This window comes from Manduca sexta, chromosome 23 (assembly GCF_014839805.1).
Source record: "Manduca sexta isolate Smith_Timp_Sample1 chromosome 23, JHU_Msex_v1.0, whole genome shotgun sequence".
NCBI lineage: Eukaryota > Metazoa > Arthropoda > Insecta > Lepidoptera > Sphingidae > Manduca > Manduca sexta.
Window position 1 is genome coordinate 4,531,851 of NC_051137.1, and position 22,307 is coordinate 4,554,157.

General features: G+C 37.4%; 2 protein-coding genes across 4 annotated transcripts in view; one reads left to right on the top strand and one right to left on the bottom strand.

Annotated features, from left to right (window-relative positions):
- Positions 1–18,745, top strand: LOC115443679 (villin-like protein quail). 3 transcript variants are annotated; one of them, XM_030169179.2, is made up of 16 exons: positions 1–123; positions 1,855–1,944; positions 9,937–10,050; positions 10,455–10,663; positions 11,109–11,313; positions 11,883–12,188; positions 12,494–12,790; positions 13,183–13,392; positions 13,591–13,677; positions 13,753–13,846; positions 14,056–14,292; positions 14,531–14,665; positions 15,367–15,522; positions 16,174–16,280; positions 16,974–17,159; positions 17,980–18,745. In XM_030169179.2, the coding sequence occupies exons 1-16, from the start codon at positions 109–111 to the stop codon at positions 18,091–18,093; spliced, it is 2,562 nt and encodes an 853-aa protein (XP_030025039.2). In that variant the 5' UTR covers positions 1–108; the 3' UTR covers positions 18,094–18,745. The 3 variants fall into 3 exon arrangements, with proteins under 3 accessions (XP_030025039.2, XP_030025038.2, XP_030025036.2); XM_030169178.2 differs by lacking the exon at positions 1–123 and adding an exon at positions 592–934; XM_030169176.2 differs by lacking the exon at positions 1–123 and adding an exon at positions 1,414–1,611.
- The window catches only part of LOC115443678 (rho-associated protein kinase 2), a 21,121-nt gene continuing 17,551 nt past the window's right edge, over positions 18,738–22,307 (bottom strand). The window contains exon 13 of the mRNA XM_030169175.2: positions 18,738–22,286. Within this exon, the coding sequence (XP_030025035.1) occupies positions 22,193–22,286 (94 nt within the window). The 3' untranslated portion in view covers positions 18,738–22,192. The remainder of the gene's footprint in view (positions 22,287–22,307) is intronic.

The following is a 22,307-nucleotide window of genomic DNA, read 5'->3' on the forward strand; positions in this document are numbered from 1 at the left end:
TGGATCCTGTGGTAAATCGACACCGATAGTGTTTTTAGACTCAGTAGCGCGAAAATCGCCATGGAGCCATGTACCTAAAGGATGTGAAGAGAGGTGAAGCCAAAGCTCATGGACGATTGTCAGGTATGTTTTTGGAACTTAATTTAACACTGTCTCGTCATTTGCAATGGTTAAAACATTCTCCAATCATATATAGCCAATGACATAAAAATATCTTAGTATATAGCTTATAACACCAAATTGCTACGGATAAAAAATTAAATAAAACCATCGAATAAAACTTAATTATGTAAATAGGCACTTACAGGGACATAGAGGTTTCTCACGAGTTGCTCCGATGTTATTATAATTTAGTTGCATAGTATATGGTACATTACCGATGAACAAAGATAAAAAATAAGTTATGTCTAATTAAATAAACCGCATGATTTTTCAAATATTTAATTATTACATTTCTCTTTTAAAGTTTCATTTCATACCATAAAGTAGCCAACGAGCTACCGTCTACTCAACCTATGAAATATGATTTATTCCGCTGCATCAATTAATTGGCGTTTATAATTGAGTTGTTTAGAATCAGCTGCCGAAGCAGAGATGAAAACGCGATAGTGGCAACTGGCAGCGCGCAAGTCGCAGCACTCATCAATCTACGCACGGTACTGTCCAGACTTTCGCGGGAATTAATTTATTCCTCTCTAAGTTTGATTAAAATATGTTTGTGCAAGAAGCGTGAAACAATTTTCTTTTTTCTGCTCTGCCCGTCGGTCGTGGTTAGTTTGTGAGCAGTGCATGGACGTTACGGTCGTCTTGTGGCGTATTTGTTTTCTTACGGCGAGACGGACGGCGGCGGACGACACGGGGAGCGCGCGCGGTGATGGGACCAGTCACATTTTAGCACAACAACATGCACATCCTGGAGATAGGGGCCGAGCAAGTAATATTATATTCTGTGATTATAGTAAACAAACAGTGAAAGAAATGGAAAGTGTCACGAGCGGTTCAGGTTACAAGAACTCGTAATATACGAGAGATCGCATGACTGCGGAGTGCGGATGCCTCTTTTACTCATTATCTTGTCTTTAAGAAAACTCGTATTAATAACGCAATGAAAAATCGTGGCTATGTAAACAAAAACACGTTCAGTGTAAATGAATTATTGGTCCTACATGTACTTAGTGCATTAGATTTGAATTCACAAATCCCATTCTTATTTGTATCAATAATTTTTACGCATTTCCCAAATTGAATAATAAACAAATCTGCTACATATATTCTAGTAAGGTTTATAGTTGTGTGGATTTAATTAATACTGACGTAGCTGATATACTTAGTGCATAAGTCGTAGCGAGCCATTAACTTGATGGTATGTGGGCGCACCCCTACCGCTATTGTATTCATGGCCCAAAAACCCAGCGACTTTCAGCCGTTTGTTCGATTTACTTGCAGCGAGCACACCTCCGACCTTGAGCCGCTCCTACCTCGTGTTGTGAATACCTATCTACCCCCAGTATAAAAATACTGTGAATAAGAAATATTCGATTATTCTCATGAATGAGCACTAATATGAACTCGTGCAGTGTCAGTGTTTTTATTGATAAAAATAATTCTCAGGTTTGTGATCTAAACAGATATCTGTAAAAGAAAAATATTTAGCTGTAGCCACTTGCTTGTATTGCGTTGTGCCTATTATTCTATTTGTATATTAATAGGTATAATGTATATGTATTTATTACCTTGACACATTAAAAGGAAGATAGTTGTACGCATCAAGTTCACATTACAATAGTTTCATTGACGACCCACCTTCAAATGAAATTTGAATTAGTGTTCGTTAACCTACATTTTTTGCTGTAGGAAGATGACAGCGGGAGCGCACGCGCAGCGGAGGCTGCGTTTCGTACCGTTCCGCGCGATCACACTACCTTTCTCGTCTGGAGAATCACTGTAAGTATATATAATATTATGACATCATTATTTATCATGTAAAAAGTCTATTATTAAACAGGATATGAAATGCCCATTACTAATTCTCTTTTTGTTAACGAGGAAGATATAACTACGCCTTCATGTCTCATACCTACGCAACATTGATGCTAAACGAATATAACAAACGACGTTAATTTCAGGAATAATAATATGCTGTGTTATAAAAAATCAGAGATACTACTTTACTATCTCTGTTCTCTAACAAGCGTGTGAAAAACATTGCCAAAATCTTAAGAAATGTTATACCTACGTGTAGGTAGGTACGTTTATTGTATAAGAAACTAATAACAGGCGTTGTAATAGATAAGTCCTTGATATTCGCGCTAAATGTGAATGTATCACGATTTTCTCTTCGCAACATAAATTCTAAATCGACCTATCACGAGACTAGTTATCTATGTTTGACACGTCTATTTTGTTATAGGAAAACGAATTTTCTTCATGAAATATAGATACTATTGTAAATTTTCGATAATAATATATTAATATATATGTACTGTTCACTGCTAAGCATTGACCTTCTCAACTTCTAAGATCGTTATGGCCTTAATCCACCACGCTGGACTAGTGCGTGGTGGGAACATATAATAAGACAGATATTAAATTTCTCATCTTAACTCTTTCTTTCAACCTAATCCCTAGAGTTTCTTAGAAAGTGGGTTATTGCTTGTTTATATTCACTTTTTCCTTCCTAAAACATTATTCCGTTAGATACTACCTATGATTTAAATATAAATATGGTACTTTTAATATCTTGAGTATGAATTTATTTTAAAGCCAATGACTACCTATTTCTTGATGATAAAAAATCATAATATCGTCTAGACGTTGCGATCGGACAGATGGTCAGGTACCGTGAATTTTTTGTAGGTATTTTGATGAAAACGTTACGGTGAACATAATTTGACGACAAATCACTATTTTTATATAGGAGACATAGACTTATTTTGATGATATAGCAGATCGTTTTTATATCGGAAATATCTGAATTGCAACCACAGATGAGCTATACATTAATGCCATATGTACGTGTGCCTATTATGCTACGTCATAAACAAATAATTCTACGAAAATAACGCCCGAACTATTGTTTTAGTATTATATTAGAATCCGCGGTTTGGTCGTAAGGAATTGTTAGCAACCAATAGGGACTCCCGTGAATACATAGATTACCAACGCCATTCAATAAAATTATAGAATCATATAGACATGGATTGTATTCGATCGTAATTGTAGGCATTAATCAATAATTATTGTGTTTTCTTTTTATTAACCTACCTAGCTACGATGCTTTCCATGCCGATATAGTATTTGCGATTGATAGAAACACTACCAGAACTTAAGCTTAGGCCAAGTTATCAACCCCCCTGAACATGAAGCGAAAACAAACAAATATTTCAAAACATTTCGTAACTCTTTAAACCGATCTGCTCTCCTTTGTTTCTAAATCCTCCGTTCCCATGAAATGCGATTTTAATGTAACACTGTCGATTTCTCAAGCAATGTCCAAATACATCTGACTGAGATTCGTGCACTTCTCAACACATTTTCAAATTTTACGTGCAATAATCAGAGTACATCCGGGCTATTGTTTAATTAAATCCACTTCGAAACTTTAACGAGGTAATCCGCATAAGTAGTGCTTATATTAGTAATTTGTCAGACATAACATTTTCGGGTCTTTAAACTTTAGATTATGAAGAAATAACTGGGAGCTAACTCAAGTCAAATTGAATAAGTACCTAAGTAAATCCGTTTATTTGTGTAGTCCCTATGAGCTGCTTCCTTTGCGAAGTAATAATTTATCAATGGTAGAAACAAAATATGAAATAGTCTATTAGAATACTCGCGCACGGATTTAACCAGTTATATAGAGTCATAAACGTGAAATACCATTGTGCTCCCTTCGCTGGCGAACTATAAACCTCTACCGCACAGAAACAATGTGACAAGAGAAAGTATGTATTTAGTTGTGCGTAGAGCAATAAATTGCAGTAAGATACATGTTAAATAGTAGAGTGCGCCAGCACTGCACGCTCGTTACACATCCACTTTACTGCTTTAAACAATTACGATGGTATTAGCCATGCAACTTCGCTACGAATAATTGATCATTGGTATAAAGAGAATAAACATTATTAATGTTTGTTAATAAGTATATTATTAATATGGTTATATAATGAAGACACTGAACAGGGATCTGTAAACCGATGGACGTAAAAATTTCAACAAATTAACTACACAACTTTAGATAATTTACAAACTTGTAACAAGCTACTAGCAGACGTCTGTGTCGCCCACTTTCTGCAGTAATTTCCGTTCAATTTATAGAAATTGCATTTCTAGTAATCAGAATTTATTGTTGATTGTTAATGTGCTGCGTTAAACTCGTTTTGCGGTTTTTTATGAATTGAAGATTATAGGCTGTTCCGTCATATAAGACACTACATATAAAATATACGGAAGCAAATAAATTAACAAACAAACATTTCATCGGAAGCTAAAGCTATTTATGTTAAACTTTTTCCTCAAATAAATTACAATAGTTGGTATAAATTCTAGCATTAAAATTTTTAACAATTACAAACACTGTTCAAGGAAATGAATACAGTCCGAGGTCCGCTAGTTCATTTCCTAGAGGATCTCAGAAGACAGTCTATTTATATCATAACTAGCTTTTGCTCGCGGCTCCGCCCGCGTTATAAAGTTTTTCAGGCTAAAGTTTTCCATTATAAAAGTAGTAGTTTCCCGGGAGCCTATGTTCTTCTCAGGGTTTCAAACTGTCTCCATACCAAATTTCATCTTAATACGTTGGGTAGTTTTTGAGTTTAAGACTTTCAGAAAGACGGACGCAGCGGGGGACATTGTTTTATAATATATTTTTTAGAACTTTTTAAGAGGAACAATCCCGTCATACGTCATTGTTGCATAACTTTAACCGTTTACGCAGCGCATGCAACGGAAGCTCTCAAAACTAATAAATTGTACCCGTATTTGCAACATGTTTCATTACTGCTCCGCTCCTATTGGTCATAGCGTGATGATATACAGCCTATAGCACCCCACAAATAAAGGGCTATCCAACACAAAACGAATTTTTCAGTTCAAACTGGTAGTTCCTGAGATTAGCCATTACTGCTCCGCTCCTATTGGTCATAGCGTGATGATATATAACTTAGAGCACTCGACGAACAAAGGGCTATCCAACGCAAAAAGAATTTTTCAGTTTGGACCGGTAGTTCCTGAGATTAGCCATTACTGCTCCGCTCCTATTGGTCATAGCGTGATGATATATAACTTAGAGCATTCGACGAACAAAGGGCTATCCAACGCAAAAAGAATTTTTCAGTTTGGACCGGTAGTTCCTGAGATTAGCCATTACTGCTCCGCTCCTATTGGATATAGCGTGATGATATATAGCCTATAGCAATCCACGAACGAAGGGCTATCCAACGCAAAAAGAATTTTTCAGTTTGGACCGGTAGTTCCTGAGATTAGCCATTACTGCTCCGCTCCTATTGGGTATAGCGTGATGATATATAGCCTATAGCACTCCACGAACAAAGGGCTATCCAACGCAAAAAGAATTTTTCAGTTTGGACTGGTAGTTCCTGAGATTAGCGCGTTCAAACAAACAAACAAACAAACAAACAAACAAACAAACAAACAAACAAACTCTTCAGCTTTATATAATAGTATAGATTTGCCGATATTGTTTGTGGAGGGACCTGTATCTATGTTATCAGAAGGCGGCAAATGAGATACATGTTCACTGTTCACTGTTAAGGTGTTTATTGGAGTGGCTATGGAATACAAGACTTTATATTTATACTGTCGCACATTGCGAGTTGCGACTGCTTAAACTAGACTTTAATTTATTAAAACTATGTGCCTATATACTATGAACTTACGCTACAATAATAACAATCAAAAGTTACACGCGATAATAACAACTAATGATTGTTAGTATGAGTCAAACCATACGACAGAGGAACTCGGAAGACCGGCTGAGATTATGAGTCATACCGACAGATACCGCTAGCCAGACGCAACCAGAGCTCCGCTGGACCGCGACTGTATTATTTTAGACTGATCAATACAAAGTGTGTTAAGCCGGCTTCGTAGAATAAAGACATAAACCCACAAAGCCGATTCATTAATTAGTTCGACGCGATAATGTAATAAATGTCTACTATGGGCGTGTGTGCTGTCACATATGTACTAAAAATATCGCACAGCTTTTAGAATCGAATAGTTTATTTTATGACCATGGAGTGGGCCTCATACTTTGAGCTTTAATGTGGGCAGCATAAATAGATTTTTGTCCATTCCTGTATCGGAAGAGGCTTAGGCTTTATTAAAAAAATATTTTGATTTTATCAAAATTTAGTAGGCATGGGTAAAAGTGGACGTACGGAGCGACATAGTCGTAAAATAACGACCAAGCTCCTTAAATAAAGATTTAAAAAAAATAATATCTCAGATGGTGATGACAAATTGAATAAAATACAAAAAAGTGAAAGACAATCCCCGAGCTAAGGTACAATACCCGCTTTAAGCAAACAACGCAAGGTTAGTTTAAGGACATTACCCAGTAACACAATGCGATCATGTCAACAAATTGATTCATTTTATTCCGTAAACATCGTATTGGTTTACTGGAAACATTACTTTATTTAAAATGCCCTGTTGCATAAATAACACCGTTCACACTATCTATGCAAAATGATTAAATCAAAGTGAAACAAATACAATCATACTAGAGATAACTTTAATTACACTTTTGCCACATCACGCAATCACATCTTAGTTACAATTGGCCACTGAACAAAATGTTATGGCATGAAAGTATTCGCTTTCGCTGAATGAAACATTTGGCGTACACGGCCATTTATACAACGTTATTTTTACGTACAGTAACACACGCAACAAAATCATTAATGTTTGAAAGTAAAATGACCATTGTGACCCTCAAAAAATACATGTAAATGTCACTTTTCCATTTTATTCAAGTAATAAGTATGTCAATTGTAAGCGAAATGTCAACTGCGTTTATTACTTGTTAATTACTTGTAATTTGCTTTAATTACACAACGAAATGATGAGACGTGCAAGTTGTTTTGCTGATGGTAAGCCCTTAGGACAATTTGCAAACAGTAAGAATAGCATCCAGAATTTTGAATTATAATGCTGTGCCCGATGGGCAGATGACCTAGCGCGGTATGCCGGCAAGCATGCAAGCAAATGGCTAAGACTCGCACAAGACAGAAGAGAATAGCGTAACAAAGAAAAGGCCTATACTCAGCAGTGGGTGGATACGGGCTGAATAGATAGATACTTAGATATAGATTCTTCATAAAAACCTCTATTAAATTATCTAATCCAACAACAAAAAAATCCAGATTAAGTATGCTAATACATAGAGTGGTTGTAATAGCAACATGATAAAAGATGTTAGTGATACAAAATAAGTATAACTTCAAATCCTGCGTCACGTTTGAATAAAAACCTTACATATATTGAAAGTATGTCGTTTTCACAGGTTAACAATAGGTATTAAAGTAACCTAAATAATCCTATAATATTTTGACCCTAAAACCCACCACAGCGCGATTCATGTGTGTAATAAATTCACAAAACATTATTACAGAGGTAAAACAATCGCTCTCTGCTGCAACAGCATTTTGACAAAACAATACGAGTTGCACGCGGCGGCCGAGTGGAAATGCTTTGTTTGGTTAAAATAATTATTTTTGTTTTTGTTACTTCCGTTACGGATATGTGCGGATATGGTCATGCCTTCATTAACCGACGCGCTTCGGCGCCTCGCTATTTGAGATGTGCTTTTAATTCCAATTTAAGAATACTTTCCACGTCTCGTAGTGTATTTTAGAACTATTTGTTTTTGTTATGATTTTAAATAGAAATATCAAGTAAGGTAATGGTAATAAATTAGATAAATGAGATTGAAGCTTAGTAAAGTTAGGTTTGTGATAAAGAATAAACAGTTCATTTGACCATTCTGAAGAAATTATGTTAAGCTAGTTACACGTTTGCTAATTATGTTACAATCAAAACTAAACAATGCTGCCATTAGCTTTTAATATGGCGTAGTAGTAGTAGTTTTTAAAATAGCCAAGAGATACTTGAATGCCTTAGTAATTGTACGTCTGTATGCACGACTGCATAGGCATCTGGTAGACACTAAGAATTACCAACGGTGTTCACAATTTTTTCATTGAATATTTTGTCTCAACGCAATGAACGCTTTTAAAACCACCGCGCTCTAGAAAACATGATTTGTGATGATTAGTCTTTACGAGTTAGTTTATATATTTGCTCTTAAGCTATTCAGCTATGTAGTAATATCGCAATAAAATCTGTATAAGTGTCCACTTCAGATTTCCAAAGCCTTACTTAATGTAATAATTGCAATGCAAAATAATAACATTTATTTTCGTTCAGTGCACAAAGAACTGGTGAGAATTTAATTTATTTGCCTCGCTGGCCTATATTGGGCTTGGGCTCCTTATCTATCTCCTTATTTGTGTTGAAACATACGTTAGGGTTAACGCAAAGCTTAATTTCATCACGCAAGCTCATGATGCACCACGACCTAATGTGGTTGAGGTTCCTCTTATGTTTAAGTATTATCTTATTGGAAAAAGAAGAAAACATATAAAAGGAACAATGACTGTATTAATCTTGTTCCTTAGGCAATGCATCTCTAGTTTTGTTTTTAAAAACCGTTCATTTTTGGCTGAACAGCACATTGTCGTATATGTGCAAATTATTGTAAACAGACATTCTAGAGGTTTTATTATTTCACGGGTAGTTGCTAAATGGTCAACGAATATCCTTCAAAAGAGAAGCCACGAAACTTAAATACTGTTTAATATTGTAATGTTTATTTTATAAAATATATAAATTTTCTGATTTAGTTTCTTTCTTAATAATTAAGATAACTTCTTAGTAATAGAATTTAATGTGAAAATTTATATTTGCTGCATGCGTTCACGGTCTAACAACTTGATGTTAGTATTGTCTGACATTATCTAAATCACTAAAATTTTCAGTGCAGAATGTAATTTCCAATTGTGATAATCGTGGAGGAAATCTCGACATTCAACAATGGTAACAACGTATATTCGTCGATAACGGTGGATGCGCTCGCGCAGACATCTAGCAGCGGCGAGATAAATGGCCAGTAGTCAGTTGATGGTGATTTCTATTTATTTTGCAAGCGACTGCTGCGAATCGCCGGAGATCATTGACCTTATTGTGTTTGACTTCGATTGAGACATCGAACTGAATTCATTTCATTGATTACTGAAACACGTTAAAAACGCATTTTGTTAACGTTTCGCACGACTCGCGTTTATTGATCTATTACGCATGCGTTATGTATGTAATTGTTTACTATTTGTTTTTATAGATAGTCAATATTGTTACGTAGTGAATTATTCCCTATATTGTTTTTACTTATAAAAATCACGTCATTAAAGTAATAGGCTTTTGTAGTCACGCACGTGTGAGTGCATACAACTGTCTCTAGGTATGTATTAAGTATTTTCTAATTTTATAAAAGGTGAATTTACTCGTATTTACAATTAACTTTTGATTCAAAGATGGTTGGTATTTATATTATATCTTAAAATCCCCTTACGTCCTCCACATATTTTAAAAGCGGTTACAGCCACATATGTTATCAGTTATGACGCGGCAATAAATGGATGCGATTTCATTAATTGTAGTTAAAGTTAAAAAAAATATCTAAATATGCGTCATAAGGTTGCAACATATAATTTAAGTACACTTCACCTTTATAAAAATAAGTACATTTAAGTATCAAAACGACTGCTTGTAACTTTCACAAGTCATTACCTACGCTAGTAGTCAAGAGTTCAAAGTTGAGAGGACAAATGGTCATAATTAATGGGCAATTTTCAGGATTCGTGCACGGAGTTGCTGCCTCGCACGCACTACGGCACTTTCTATGACGCGGAGGCTTATCTGGTTTACTCGGCGTCTCTGCCGGGACAGCCGGCCGGTCCGGATGTCATTGTACGTACTCTATATTGAATCTAATTTTAGCTTACAAACGAGAAGACTTACAGATTACCGTCGTTAGTATTAGCATAAATAATTGAATTTGATTTTCTAAATACTCTAACTTCTTCGCATATTAACACATTTGCTGGAGTTACGACGACTAACTCGAACCATTGGTACCACTGGCCTGTGTAACGCTTATGCCATGATGAAGGGGATCACTCTAATTATTTACTACAATCTTTTGCAAATAGCTATAAGAAAAAGCATTTACTTATGTATAGGTTCTACTAGTAAGTATTTATAAACACAAATTAATGGTAATTAGTAACACTAAAAACTTTCTATTTTAAACTGGTACTTTACTACCAATTTATTGCGTTAAGTTCTAAATCTGACATGACACTTATTCATAGCGTCGGGAAATAAAAGAGAACGGCAATGGAGAGTACGCTGAGCGCCACATACACGCGTGGGCAGGGGAGCGCAGTGGGAACCTGAGCGCGACCGCCCTGCGCCGCGGTACACAGCTCGCGACGCACCTGGCCGAACCCGCCGTCATCCACAGGGAGGCCGCCACCAAGGAGACACCGAGGCTGCTCTCCTACTTTAGAGATGGGATAAGGTTATTGTTACAATGAATAATGTGCATTGTGCATCTTTATTGTGAGTTCAAGTGTTTTGGTCGTATTTTATTATCCTTTCACTAAAAGAAACTGCATTACCCGTGAGCGCTTTTTGACATGTAGGTATATCAAAATATCTTTACAAGCTTTCACGTGTTACTTTAAAATATAATTAATTTCAACATTTCTGTTGAAATCAGTTGTTAAGTTTCCCTAATATAGACAATACGAAAAATCTTTAGTTATATTGTTACAAAAACGTAAATTACAACTTTAAGGTAGGTTTTCTTTAGATACAGATAAACAAATAAAAAAGCTCTTATCAGCTATAAAAAAAATATTACACATATCAATTCTGGAAACTAAAAATAGATAAACAAATTATTTTTACGTCTGAAAAATTTATCAGAGTAATAATCCTTTATAAAAAAAATTCATATCCAGGATCCTCAGAAGCGGCTCAGACAACCTGAACGGCGGTGCGCGGTTGTACCGAGTGCGCGGGCGCAGGCCCGTGCTGGTGCAGCTGGAGCCGGTGTCGTGGTCGCAACTGGCAGCAGACGGCGTCTTCGTGCTCGACACCGCATCGCTGCTCGTGTTGTGGCTCGGACGCGCTGCCAACTTAGTTGAGAAGATATTCGGAGCGAAAGTACGGATTAGGCGTGATTTAATTTAAAATAAAGTTAAAAGTGAGATCAGATAATTATCGCTTGTAGGACATCGAAATACAACAAAACTTTCCATTTTTGCATGTACATAAGATCATCATATACTTCATTCACATATAATATTGTCTACACAAATACTCATCATTATGAATGTATACAGGTTATTGTTGTAAGAAATATTGTTTTATCATTTGATTTGATTTTATTCAAACTAAAAAAGTTAAGTGCCATCACACGCGATGCATTAATTTGCATGCTTTATTTGTACATGCAACAGTCTGAATTGCTAATTACCGTGGGTACTGCCTCTATGTAAAGTGACCCATTTCACAAGTCACACAGACTTGTCATTGTTTTTCTGTATTTCTTTTGTGCGATATTTTCTTCAATAAAACCGTATTTTAACTGTCTTTTGTCAAATTATCATAATTCATGTGTGGTGACATTAACATTTACGAAGAAAACCGAATCTATCTTTCACGATAATTTATCCCACAAAATGTAGTCAGCTATTTTTTATTATTTTTTTACTTTGGAAAAAACATTTTAGATCGCGTATCGGATGGCCCGAGGGGCGGATAAAGGCATGACATCGCGCCGCATCACCATTGCGCATGACGGATACGAACAGACCCTGCCCGCGAACGACCGCGCGCTGCTGGACGCCCTGCTGGAGCTGCGCGCGCGCTCCGTGCGCCCCGCCGCGCCGCCCGCCGACACCGCGCGCCCTGCACGCCTGTACAAAGTGACGCAGCCGCAGAGACTCACTCCAGTCACCGTACCGTCACAAAGACCCACTGCGAGGCTGGAGGAAGTCAAACGTGCCCCGCTTTTTAGAGAAGATCTGGCTGATGACGTAAGTAAACAGAGTAATTACTAAGTGAAATTAATTTACACTTCAACTAAAAACCGTTATATCTAACCCAATCTTTGTGACACAATGTCCTACATACGGATGAAAACAAAGAGATTTGCTTGACCCAGATACACAGCGCGATGCGAAACTTGGAATATCTTTCGTGAGTGCATAAAAAGTGAAATTGTAAAGCTTTTTTATTTGATAAATGTTCGCATTGTTTTAACAGGCACAAAAACAGTTTAATATCTTTTGCAGTACCCAACAAGTTGATCTTTATTTGCGTATATTTTGTATGTATACAGGGTGTGTATATAGTAGACAGCGGCAGTCGCGGAGTATGGGCCTGGATCGGGCAGCAAGCGACCGGTCCGACTAAGCGCGGCGCATTAGCAGCAGCCCGCGGCTTGGCTCGTGCTAAGCGGTATACGGGCGCCGTGTGTGTGACTGCGGCGGGAAGAGAACCTCTTGAATTCGCAGCACTGTTCCGAAACTGGCGCTGGTGCGATTCGCGGCGCGATGTGAGACTGCGTGCTGCACGCTCCGCAACTACCAAGCTCGATGCAGTCAATCTAGCTTCTAACGCCTGGCTTGCTGCAGAGGTACGAAATACTTTATTCTATTATCCAGGTATACAGTAAAATATTTAGGTGTAGATGCAGCGCTATATCGGCGTTTCTCAATAGATGGCGCTTATTGGGAGAACTAGAAGTGTTGTTTGAACTGTAGTTTTAATATTGGAGAGTAATGGGTATTTATATATTGTTTGCTTTATAAGGTATCAGTATGATCTGACATTTACATTCGATGATGTTTTCATTTAATGTTGACGGTGACGGTGACGATAATATTGTTCTCAATCGACTTTAGAATAGTATATTTTAAAGTGTGTTTGTGGATCATTTACGTAGGTATTTTTAATAAATTATTTTAAATGTTCCTAATAATTAATAAGTTACTACAGTCTCTTTCTGATCTCATACTAAAATTGCAGGCGCAGCTCCCTGACGACGGGTCAGGGTCGCTGCGTGTGTGGCGCGTGCGGCGCGAGGAGGAGGCGGGGGGTGCGGCGGGGGCCGCGGGGGGAGCGCGGGTGGAGCTCGAGCGCCCGCAGACCGCCGCCTTCTACGACCACGACGTCTACATCGCGCTCTACACGTACCACGCGCCCACCGGCGACCAGACCATCATATACTATTGGATGGTAAAGTGCTGATTCTACTGCTATACTTACCCACATTTGTGCCCAATATTTGTAGCTAATATGGCAATATGCTCTTTATCAAATACAATGATATTATTTCCTTACATATCAATTATTCCTGTCAGAATATCTGATACAACTAATTCGTCAATAACAAAAACCTCTTAACAGTTTTTTAAGAATTTTAATGTTTTACAGGGTGGCTCTTCGCCAAATGACCTGAGGAATTTGGGCGCAAAAGAAGCCAAAGACCTCTATGTTAAACTAGGACGTCTTCCTGTTCAGGTACTTAATAAAACCCATCGTAACATTACTATAGCTATTAACACAGTTTACTGAAATATTTCATGTCAATTACAGGCTTGGGTGTACCAAGGGAAAGAACCAGCGCATTTCCTACAAATATTTAAGGGTCGTATGGTTACTTACGTGGGGAGCGCAACTGATTATGATCGTAAGTATAAATTACGATTTCCTATATAAATTTTGATTTTGTCAATCCTTATCACGTCATGGAACGGAACATTGGTACGTAAAAAAGTGGGTGCCATAGTTGCACTCTACTTACTTGTTTGAGAAGCATGTGTATGCATATGACATTACTATATATTTTACTCCTTATAATCTTTACCCTCGATCCACAAATCTATGTTTCCATTACAGCCAGCGGTCGTCGCATGGTCCCACCGTCGCGCGTACTAATCCGCGTGTCAGGGCAGTACGCCCGCGAGGCTCGAGGCGTGGAGGTCCGGGAGAACTGCCCCGGCACCGACCGCGGCGCGTGCTACATAGTGCGCGAGGGCGCGCGCGTGTGGGTGTGGTGCGCCGCCTCCGCCACCGGGGACGAGAGGGAAGTCGCCAAGAACATGGCCGCCGCTGAACACACGCTTGTTATGCAAGGTAGTAATTAACTTCAAAAGAGGAGGATCAATTGATCGTTTATTTTTATGTACTTAGATCGACTGCCCTGAGATTTGTAAGCCGATACGCGTGGTCTTTAATTAGTTCGTTTACAGAAGCTGTAACGGTGGTTCCATAAGAATATCGTGGGTACAATTCTTTTAATCATAGTTTGAAGTCTCCAATTGTTATTACGATCTAGATTTCGGACATTTCTGATGTAATAAAATTCTTGTAGGTAAAGAGAAGCCGGACTTCTGGACAGCACTAGGGGAGAGACGACAATTGTTGACACCTACTCCGTTGAAAGAAGTAGAGCGCCCGCTGCCGCCACGTCTCTTCTACGTGTCCGCTGGTGCGGGACAGTATTCATGTAAGTTAAAAATATATCAATATCAACAAGAATACTTGATACCTGGTATTGGTTAATATAAAAGAACGAGACTGTATTCACTAGGAAGTAGTCTACAAATGTATAATATTCATTGCTTCATTCCATTACTATTTATCAGGTAAAAATACATGTACCTATATCAATAGCTACCTACTCGTACCGACGGGCAGAAGATTTATGATGGACAAAGAATCTGTCAGATCTAAGCCAAAGTTAGTATATTGTCTAACTTTAATAAGGATTAAGAACTCTAATTATAAAAATCGGTTTACTGTGAAATCAGTACCATCACCTTCTTGTAACCCATTTGTACTATATTCATCAACCACGTAAAGTGTTATGTGTATCCATTTACACTACTGAGTGGGATTAGGCCTTAGTCCGCTATACTAGTATAGTACATATTGGCAGACTTCAGATGTCCAATTTTTTTTATACATACAGATATAATGCAGATTTCATCACGATCTATTCCTTCGCCGTTAAAGCAATCCATAACTCACAATCACACACAACTTAAGAAAAGTCAGTGGTACGTTTTAGGTTTTGAACCTGCGGACTTCCGTCTCGGCACTTCGTTCCACTCCCAACTAGACTATCACCGTTTTTTTTATTTATGTTATACGTAAAGAAAACTCATCGTGACACTATCACAATACACCCCACGTCCCCATTTCCAGTCTCGGAGATAGTGTCGTTCACGCAGTACGAGCTGGTGCCGGAGATGGCGGGCGTGCTGGACGCGCACGGCGCGGTGTTCGTGTGGCTCGGCGCGCACGCCTGTCCGCGCGCCAAGGACGATGCGCGCAACATCGCACGAGCCTACCTGATACAAGGTACGAGCCGTATGATACAAGGTACAATTTCCGTTACTGGTTCGGGGCAGGCAGTGCCCAGGGAGGGAGCAGATATTATCAGACCACGGCCAAGTTTAAGATGGGGCGCAGTTATAGAAGATCGCACTGGCCGCATGAAAGGCTAGTTATGGCATTGGTTCCACCTTCCAATATTAAGCACATTCCAAAGTGGGGTCGACCTATCTCCTTACCATAACTTTAGGTCCTTCAAGCGGACCGTGAAGGAGCCATTAGGCGGGACGGTATAACTATGTCTACCGCCTAGGAATCTTTTTGTCTCTGGTGGGTGGACATTTTATTTGAGCTTCACTTAACTAAATACTAGATTCATTGAAACCACTTTGCCGTGCTAATGATTAATAATACTTTTTCAACACCGACTTCATTATAGAAGTAACACTTATTTACGTCGCGTGGAACATTCCATTACGAAATATTTATTTTCTCTGTTTCTACGTAAAAAAAATCTATTACTTCTAGCTTTCACTAAATTATACGCGTATTATTCTGCAATAATCATAAAATTTATTACATCAAATGCTAACGTCCGAAACGTGGCAATTATAAATATAATGTTAACAATAGGCCGGCGGTTATAAAATTAATGGACTGCGACGTTTTTTTGCGTAGATCCGGCTGCGCGCGATCTCGAGACTCCTATAATCACGGTGAGTCAAGGCCGCGAACCACCGCACTTCACTGGCTTCTTCCCGCATTGGAAGCTCACCATGTGGAAGGTACAGTATCATTTAAAGGACTCTATTAATTTAATATTTTAATATGAGTTTTTTATATATAAATTTAGTCTCTACGTATATCTGCCTTTTTATACTTACAACTGACTAACGATTTCCTTTTTTCATTGTATGTTACCAGGCGTAGCCTAAATAGTAGAAACAATATTTTGATATTATACAAAGTTATGGGGCACTGCATAGCATTCATCATATACTATCTCGTTATTTTATTGGTTTCGAATATTTACACAATACACAGGAGCAGTAGGGCAACATCACGTTACTGAGATAAACATAAAGTTTTCGAAATTCAAATAATTATCGAGTTTTGTCCACACTCACACACTCTTACACATTTTATCCCTCAAAGAATAGGCAAAGGCGATACGTGGAGACCCACTTTCCACCGCGAGTATTCTAACCCATGATGTGATAGGGGCCGTGAGTATTGCCATATCGGGTACAAATCCAGAGCCCGGAGGGCTGGTACTAAGTAGAAAAATTCAACAACACTCCCCGTACTTGGTACATCACACCCACGTCCTCACCACTGCAGTCGTTTCCTAATACACTTCCACTATCGAGGTGGTAATTTTTTGTTTTGATGCTTGTCATAAAAATACGTCATAGGTAGTTTATGGGACTCACAGTCACCACATATTGCCCACACCATATAAAATCTGTTTTTTTCAGGGTCACAAAACATTTAGCGCAATAATCAGCGCGTTGGAAGGCAAGGCGATCGTGCACGGCGGTAACTGCGCGCTCCAGAGCGGCAACTCCGCCAACCGATTCGATCAGTATGAGAAGTACACGCTGGCGCTGCTGCGAGGGCCCAAGGAACATCTGCCGCCCGACGTCGACCCGCTTGTTAAAGAGGTTTGCTTTTACCCTAACTTGGTAACTGCATTAAAATCAGCCACAAAACTAACTGAACAAATTCAAAACTTTAAACTAATATACGTTAATTAAAAATAAAATAAACCCCCTATATATTTTAGTATAAAAATAAATCCTTTGCGAATAACGACACAAAAAAACATTCATTTTCATATTTTGATTTCGTTATGGACTTATTATATTATGGACGTGCTCTCGCTTACGGTCAAGGACCTGGAGGGACAAGGTAGATCAACTAAGTAATTTATTTTAGGTGGCATTAATAATTAAATACAAGCATATTATATGACAGCACATAGGCGTACAAAAGCTAGGGGACCTGCCTTCACATGTCCAAACATAGTACTCCAATGTAATACATGAGCATAAAGTACTAGATATTGCGTTCTTCCACAACCGCCAGAATTACATCATTTTTACAGTGGGTACATAGACTGAGTAAAACAATTCGCAGTGATTTACTAATCATTAAATCACCGGATATACTATCCGGTCGGGTAAAAAAAATATATCTGGTAATTTCCCACCGAAAAAGAGAATAAAAATACATACGAGGTGTAATAGTTTAATGTACTGTCTTTCACACTTATTGCATGTACTTATTATAGTGAACACATTATAAATAACTCACTTTCAGTTATAATTATTTCTAATATGTAGCTGAACAATTATATAAATATTTAATTTACATAATTCTCAAGCCAATGCCGAAATGAATACGTATTCTTTGTCCCTAATATGACTTTACTTTAATAATCTAATAGTTCAATAATTCCAAACAAATCTCTTCTAATTCTAGTTATATCTGACCCACGACGATTTCGTGTCCACATTCGGCCTCACGTACAGCGACTTCAGAGCTCTACCTGGATGGAAACAAAAGGATCTCAAGAAAGCCGTCGGTCTCTTCTGAAGAATTTATTGCGACACTTTATGTATAGCATCAACACGATTTAAAAATGAAAGAAAAACATTCATGGGCTTTTATGGTCTACACACTCATTGCATAGACCTGTATTAAAAATAATAAATTCCATCATTTCGAGTTACTTTGGCGTTTAGCGATGCTTTATTTTTCTCTGCTTTAAATTATTAAATCTTAGAATAATTATAATCAAGTAGTTTACGGCTAATGAACTTTATATTGGCGGTAAATCGAACTATTTCCTCATTTATCGGTAAAGGCCAGCCTAATTCGAAAAACATTATGTAATTAAAAATAATTTATAAATTCTTAAAATACAATTATTTTACGTTATGTTAGGAATTCTGCAAGAATTGATGTTCTTGGAGTTTACCTCGATCAGAGAGCATTTAAGGAGTGTAGTAGGAATTATATTTGTTGTCTTATTTTAATCAAATTTATATAAAGAATGTTGTGTTACGTTTATATTGTTGTATTTAAATTAAGTGCATGTATTAGTTTGTTCACAGCCGTTATAGAAGCATTAAAGTGCGAGTAACTTTAACTTGCCACACAGCGCACAAAAATATAACGTCTATGAACCAAACAGTGTAGCAGACGATTATAGAAGCATAGTTAAATAAAACAATGAGTTTTAAAATGTTATTTATTTCTCACGAATTTAGCATTGTCAGTTAGGCATTATTCTATGATAAAATTAAAAATCTTTACAATATACAAATTTCATAAAAAATCTATAAAATATTCATTTATTTGCAAACATATGTACATTACGAAACTATTGATACGTTATAACATATTATTTCTAGGAGATATGGGAGTGGGCCGTAGCCAAGGCACGTGATATTAGTATATTGCATGACGCGAGTGACGTCACGACGTGACGCGTGACGTCACGACGTGGCGACGTCGCCGCGCGCTACAGCGATAACTACTCTGTCCAGTTCCAAACAATTCATTCTTCCAAGCTATATATCAATAATATAAAATACACCCATTAAACGATAACATTTGCTATATTAAATGAAACGTATCAGCGGGAGGCTAGCCGGCGAGTGCTTTACGAACTGACAGGCTAGGCACTAGGCAGTTAGGAACTTACACTTTTAGCGCGATAAATAACACGTTACAGTTAAACGATGTATTCAAAAATAAATAATTTACACAATGTCCATTATTGTTACATAGAGAAGACAATTTGGAAGTATTTCTTACATCGCCGCCGCGTTCCACGGTTTTCACGATTCACCATAAAAATACTCCCGAAAAATGCCATTTTAAAAACAGGCTTATAATAATTATGCATAGGTACGTAACAATATTATTATAGTTCATTAATAAACATGATAAGCATGAATAGTAAACGTGGACATCGAGAGCTCAAATGTATAATGCATCAATTTTGTTAATTTCCAATCTTTCAACATTTCTTTGGCAACAAATACCATTTCCGACCGCGAGATACACATACACATATGGAATGAAAGAACGCGAACTATGCAATAGCTGCCCTAATAAAATACAATTTAAAATTTATATAAAAAAAATAAGCGTAAAAACTACAATGAATTGCAATTAATCAAACACTTAAGTACGTTACATGAAATTCGTATGTCATCACGACAGAGATTGTTTCCAACTTACTACTAATTCCGTAAATGTTACGTGGATAAGTGATTGAAAACAACTTGCATCGATATGTATAACTAAGGTAAACAAATTCAACATAGTTTGGTTTGCGGAATGTAAACAGTGTGTAATGCAATAATAAACAGAGCATTTCATTATTATCACGTTTCAACAAGAACCACTAGTAACAAGTAGGCGTTGGAGGCCGGTGTCCGTGTAGGCTTAGCACCACAACGTCTTGAGCTCCCACGAGTAGCTCGTCCAATATCGCTCTACAACTATCCGTTGCGAATCCCTCAGCCTCCGTCTCTATCGCATCCATATCAATAGAAAGAGTAAACAACAGCATGGTCGAGAGTTCCCCGACACGATTGTGTCGTCAGCGTCGTTACAACACTCGTATAGTTGCAAACTCCCCAATTCGGTTTGTACTTTTATAATCACAACTAACGAGGACTTTTATACATAACAATTTACAAGGCCCTCTGGAAAATTGGCGTTTCTAATTACAATTCACAATAAACATGATTTAATAGAAACATAATTGATGTTAAAGCTGGCATTCACTGACGAGATGAACTGGTACATAGTGAATTAAAACAAGCTGAACACACTCAGTTGAATATAGTTTCCATTAAATTCAACATTAACATCAAGTATATTTTAACCGAGACAACGATTCTAAATTATTGCTTTCAAGTATCCTTCGTAGTGTACTAGAGCAAAAATTATTGCAAATCCGTAAAACATTACACAGTAAGTATCAATACGAACAGTAAAGGCAGTACAATTTTTAATTACCTATATAATAGGCCTAATTTTCCGCTACTCATTAATCTATATTAAATTGATCGAGTAGTCGGAGGAAGCCCGTCCATTTCACGTAAATTAAGTAACAAGAATGTAGAATTTCGTTAAAAGAACTATTTGATTTGAGCAAATATATGAGGGGGGGATTACTACACAAAAATAAACATTTATGGCACTGTTTATTCGTTAATTGCAAATGCATCGCGACAATATGTGTCCGCTGTACTTATTCATAATAAATCTGTGTATCACTTCACAATAGTGTAATAAACATTCGATATCACTATATTCCCGTCGGTCGACTGTGACATAGTCCTACGCTACAAGCATTAAGGTCGACCGCACACTTATCGGGCCACATCAGACTCGCCACACCCCTAAATAGAGTATTGAGAGAATTATACGCCAAAGCACTTTTTATACAGTGCAAATAAACAAAAAAACAATATGTGCCATATACCACATAACTTAAGTCCCTTTTTCAATTAATTATTTCAACGCAGGGCGATCCCGATCTGATCCTGCCGATAATTTGCGTAAACCCTAAGTAATATAACGTGGAACCATGTAATAGTCATCAACGAATATAAATAAACAGTGCAGAATACAAAATAGAGTTAGTTACTATCGTTAAATCAATTCCTGTTTAATTGCAATCACCTCGACGCTATGCACGTTAATTATTATCTTCACTTACGTTTAAACGTCATGAATGACATTTCACCGTTTCATATGCAAATACTAAACAAATAACATCAATAAAGCATTATGTTATTCATAATTTAACGCGTAGTCGCAGTTTGGTGTGTAAACAAAACGTAACAAAAATATTATAGAATATATATCCTTATCTACGTTTGAAATAATATACAACACAAGCGAATTTCACTCGAAATAAAACAATTCCATTTGAAACAAAAATTATTTGCTTATAAATATGATGTTCACTGTTGAATTACTGGTGTTCAAGTCGGATCTGATTATAAAGCTGGCACAAACATTTGTTTTAAATAAAGCAATCGCCACAGCAACGGTGTCGGATCAAACAACGCGGTAACGCATGGTACAAGCGAAACTTCTACAACAATATCAATACAATGCAACTAATATTTAATAATATATATATACACCACGCAACTTAACAAAACAATTTTGAACTGATAACCACAGAATGAACGCGCAAAATGTAAAACCGCATTATAATTACAATTGTTTTAACAATTAGCACCACCGCCTAAGGTTCCATTATCGATACATGTCTTTTTTAACAGATAAATGGGAAAACTGATGTTAACTTACATAAGTACAAATATCAAATATTTAATTGTCACCACATTAACGCCGATTTAGAATACATTTTGGACAAAAACGCTTAAATTTACATTTAAAAGACTAGGCGAACAATTTATAAGTTCAGATAAACAACACGAATTTCAAATGCCAGATCAAAATGCGTCGACGAGTCGAGGTTCGATAACTACATTTCCCCACGTACCAACTTAAAGTACAGCGACCGTAGCAGACTGAGTCGAGTCTTAAATATTCCACACGCCGCAGAACGGAAAAGCTCAGTGTTAGTATAAAATAAAACGGCACGAGCGAAAATCGAGTGGATGAATGTGTTACTGGAGCGAGTGGCGGCGGCGGCTCACTGGCGAGGCAGCGACGCGTTGGCGGGCAGCGTGGAGCTGCGCTGCGACACGTTCATGTGCGACGGCTTCAGGCTCGACCGCATCGAGTCCCTGCAGCACAGAGACAGTTGA

Coding starts and splice junctions, on each gene's coding strand:
- LOC115443679 (XM_030169176.2), top strand. CDS start 1,552: ATGAGCACTAATATGAACTCGTGCAGTGTCAGTGTTTTTATTGATAAA. Junction 12,791..13,182: donor ACGCCTGGCTTGCTGCAGAG/GTACGAAATACT, acceptor CTAAAATTGCAG/GCGCAGCTCCCTGACGACGG. Junction 14,666..15,366: donor TGGTGCGGGACAGTATTCAT/GTAAGTTAAAAA, acceptor CCCCATTTCCAG/TCTCGGAGATAGTGTCGTTC.